The sequence below is a fragment of the Cyphellophora attinorum genome (genome assembly GCF_001299255.1).
Source record: "Cyphellophora attinorum strain CBS 131958 chromosome Unknown Contig4, whole genome shotgun sequence".
NCBI lineage: Eukaryota > Fungi > Ascomycota > Eurotiomycetes > Chaetothyriales > Cyphellophoraceae > Cyphellophora > Cyphellophora attinorum.
The window spans coordinates 1383889-1388079 of NW_017253232.1; the positions used below are offsets into that span (position 1 = coordinate 1383889).

The 4191-nt window shown below is 54.9% G+C and overlaps 1 protein-coding gene across 1 annotated transcript; it reads left to right on the forward strand.

The window, feature by feature from the left end:
- Positions 1-326: 326 nt before the first annotated feature.
- On the forward strand, positions 327-3926 carry AB675_6644 (Transforming growth factor-beta receptor-associated protein 1; the record flags this gene model as incomplete). The annotated part of the gene is made up of 1 exon (XM_018146949.1): positions 327-3926. The coding sequence occupies one exon, from the start codon at positions 327-329 to the stop codon at positions 3924-3926; it is 3600 nt and encodes a 1199-aa protein (XP_018003867.1).
- Between the last annotated feature and the right edge of the window lie 265 nt (positions 3927-4191).

Genomic DNA, 4191 nt, shown 5'->3' on the forward strand with positions numbered 1-4191 from the left:
AGGTATGATTGTTCACAAGCATGGCATGATGCTGTGTCAGTCAATACGAGCAAGTAATGTATATCTTGAAGGTCGCGGATCAACGATTCAAGTCAAGTATTCCCACTGTAGTCATTAATCGTAGACTTGGATTCACGACTTCAAGGGAGGAGGATCAAGCCTGCCAGTGCATGGGCAGCCACACCCGTCCAGAGTGGAGCTTAGTGTAGACCGTCAAATAAGGCAGGTGTGCCGGGCAACTGCAACTGCGACCATGACCACATGTCAACTCGCCCAAAGCATATGCAGGACGTCAAGCATGCCGCCGGTCTTGGTTGCCCGCCCTCATGAGCAACAACGAATATGGACCTCGTAAGAGGCGGAAGCTATCACCGCCAGAGCCTGGAGCATACGTGCTTCGACGTGTCCTTGACAATATCCCTCTTAAGGCGGAAGACGAGGATGAGGACGTCTCGATTGAATGTGTCGAGTACTGGAACAACAATCTGTATATCGGCACTTCTGCCTCCGAGATCCTGCATTTCGTAGCGTTACCGGCCGATCCGTCGGATGAGCCATCACCGCCAACCTTCATACTCGCTTCAAGACTACAACCAAGTGGCCATGATCTCCAGAAAGATGCTCTCGGGCGACGGGGCGTCCAGCAGATACTGCTCATACCCTCATCGTCCAAAGCATGCGCCTTGTGCAATGGTACAGTGTCATTCTATTCTCTCCCTGAGCTAAGTCCTGCGTTTCCAAACAAGGAGCCCACCAACGTGCAATGGATTGGAGGAATAGATCAGAATCTAGATCTCTCCGGTGGACAGGAACCCGTGCTGATGATAGCAAACTCCAAGAGGATATTGTGTGTCCGTATCGGTGACAAGCTGAGACCGGCTGGAGCCAACATCGATTTCCCAGGGTGTCTGAGGTCTACGAGGCGCGATACTATTGCCTGTGTCGCGGACTCGAAAGGGTACTCTCTGCTTGAAGTCGAGCACCGACAGAAGATCCCATTGTTTCCCATCGCATCCGATGCTGTCGGCGAAGAGTTGCCCGATGACAACGCACCAAATCGGGAAGCCTCAAGATCGCCGCCAGAGGGAGCCGGCCATGGCCGTAGCACGAGCCTCGGCAACGTGATCGGCTCTGCTGCCGACCGCACTCACAGTCCCAGACCCTTGTCGACACCCGATGGCAGGCTCCTCCCGCCACGATTCGACAGCGCACAAGGCCGAGACCAGAGTCAATCGCCGTCTAGAGCTGGTACCGAGAGTCCCACTAGCAGACAACGCTCATCGACCGACAGCCTGCCCACGCGACCTAAGATCGAGACCCAGAAGAATACTTCGGGCGCGCTTAAGCCGCATATCGTCACGCCGTTGCCTTCTGAATTTATGCTTACTACTGGCACCAGTCCTTCGGAGCCGGGTGTTGGCATGTTCGTGAACGTTGACGGGGATGTCGTCCCTCGTGGCACTGTCGAGTTTCCCTCGTATCCAGAAGCGATCCTCGTGGATAACAAAAAGCCTCCGAATCCTGAGGCGCCGTCTCCTGATGATGAGCAGCAGGTCATCGTCGCATTACTCCGCCGTGAGGTTGGCGGAAGAGAAGTCATTGGTCTGCACATACAAGCCCTGCCGGATGAATCTGCTGCGGTCCATTCTCCGCCTTATCTGATGCAACTGCCCACAACGGCCGTCTCCCCATCGTCTGGATTGCATCGGGCTCTCGATAGTCAAGACTGCGATTTTGCAGATGTGCCGGAGCTTATGCGTGCTGTCCCAGTCAGGCTGAACAAAGAAGGCGTTTTGTCAGAGTATGATGCCGCAGAGCCGGATCCACGTACAAGCTCCGCTGTTCAGCAGCATGAGGAAGAAAAAGCACTTTTCGAGAATAGCAACGGAGCAGCAACGCCTCCCGAGGAACGCATCGAAGTCATCACCAAACGTATCGACGAAGAGTGGAAGTTTGTGAAGTCCTTCGGCAAGAGCAGCAGTCGCCAGATGCTGTGGAGTGGTGAACATCTGTGGCATATTGTGCCAAATCCATTGCTCCTACAGCTCGAAGCTCGAATTCAGAATGCGGTTGACCGAAGCGAGGCTCGTCGGGTAGATGCGAAAGCTCTCTTAAGTCTGCTGGCCAGTCTACGTGGGCGAGAGGCGATTGACGAAGTCGAGTTTCTGTCACTCAGCTATATTCGACAGAAGGTCAGTCTGATCCTCTTCATACATCTAATGAGCCTCTTCGCCTCCAAGGACGACCTGGCAGAAAATCAGTCTGCTATCGAAAACGCCATGCTCGAGAGCATGCTGGATCCACGCGTGGTCCTACTGCTGAACCCGCCACTGGCATTAGAAGTCAGCCAGGGCAAGCAGGGTATGTGGCTGCAACAAGGAATAGCCGACGCCTGCTCTTCTTTCCAGTCTCCTATCCCAGACTTCAAGGATGCACCAATAGAATTCTGGATGATGATCCGTCACTACCTGACTGCATGGCAGGAGAAGCGCGGCTATGGGAGCATCACAGACGAAAAACTCGTCTTCGACTCGGTCGATTCTGCGCTACTTCTGACGCTCCTTTATCTCGACCACGCTCTGCCTCGCAATAGTGGCGTGCAGGCATCAGTCAGAGCCAAACTCAACAACGTGGTCGACCATTGGAAAGGCGACTTCGACCGCGCCGTCTCTATGCTTGAGCGCTACCAGCGTCTTTATGTACTCAGTCGCCTCTATCAATCTAAGAAACAGGCAAAGCACGTCCTGGCCACCTGGCGGCGCATCGTAGAGGGCGAAGCCGACCAAGACTACCCGCCCAACTCGCCTGATCTCGAACTCCAAATCAAGCGCTACCTCACTGTTATCCGGGACACTCAGCTCATTCAGGACTATGGTATCTGGCTCGCACACCGGAACCCACCCCTCGGAGTCGAAGTCTTTGCCGACTCAGAGACCAGCCGCGTGAAATTCGACCCGCACGAAGTCGTCCGCCTTTTAAAGGAGCATGCACCCTCCGCCGTTCAGCTGTACCTTGAGCACCTGGTCTTTAAGAAGAACCTTGACCGCTACGCTGACGACCTCATCGGCTATTACCTAGACTCCGTCCTATCGGTTCTCGAGTCCAGCCCTGAGGCCAAGGAGTCGCTCGCACAGACCTACACTGTGTACCGCGCGCTGCCAAGCCCGAAGCCAACGTACCTGAACTTCATCCGCGACAATGCTCCACCAGAACCATGGTGGCAGAGCCGTCTACGTCTACTTCAATTACTTGGCAGCGGCGGCTACGAGACATCATCCAACAAAAAGGAACTCCCGTACTCCGTGCCCCTAGTGCTTGCTCGCCTCCAACCATTCTCCTCGTACCTCGTCTCCGAAAGCATCATCCTCGACGCCCGTCAGGGTCGCCACGAAGAAGCGCTCCGACTCCTCACCCACGGCCTCGGTGACTACGACTCCGCCGTGCGGTACTGCTATTTTGGCGGTCCCACTGTCTCTTCTGGTGTCATCGACGCAAGCTCGCTTCCGCCTAGAGCACAGCAAGAATCGCTTTTTGCGTATCTCTTCCAGGAGTTTCTGCAGATTGCAGACCCTGAAGATTGTCTGGAGCATACGTCCCAGCTGCTTGGAAAGTTTGCGACGTACTTCGACCCTCTGGAGATCCTGCTAAAGGTGCCGGATGAGTGGAGTGTGGGTATGCTGTCGGAGTTTCTGGTGAGGAGTTTCCGTGCCGCAACATCGAAGAGGAATGAGGCGGTCATCGTGAAGGCATTGAGCGCGGCGCAGAATCTGCAGGTGCAAACGCAGTGGGTCGAGGCGTGTGAGAAGATTGGTGCTACTATTGAGGCTGAGAAGGGGCTCGATGGTGGTGCTGGTGGCGGTGATGCTGGAATGGAAGGCCTGGGCGAGCCAGGACCTGAAGTTGATCATAACATCGAGGTGTCCTAATACGTAGCGCATGGCCGATGGGACGAAGACAAATAGTCCGCGCCTTGTCCGATTTAGTAGGGCAATGCGCCTCTGACACTTTATGCCCACTCACCTAATCTGACCATGAACTGAAAGAGAGGAAGGCATGGTTGTACAGATTGGAAGTCGATTTCTGTCTCTCTCGCTGCTTCCATCTGAGTCTTCCACTCCTTCCCTCTGTCCCTTTCGCTCCTTCCCTCTGTCCCTTTCGCTCCTTCCCTCTGTCCCTTTCGCTCCTTCCCTC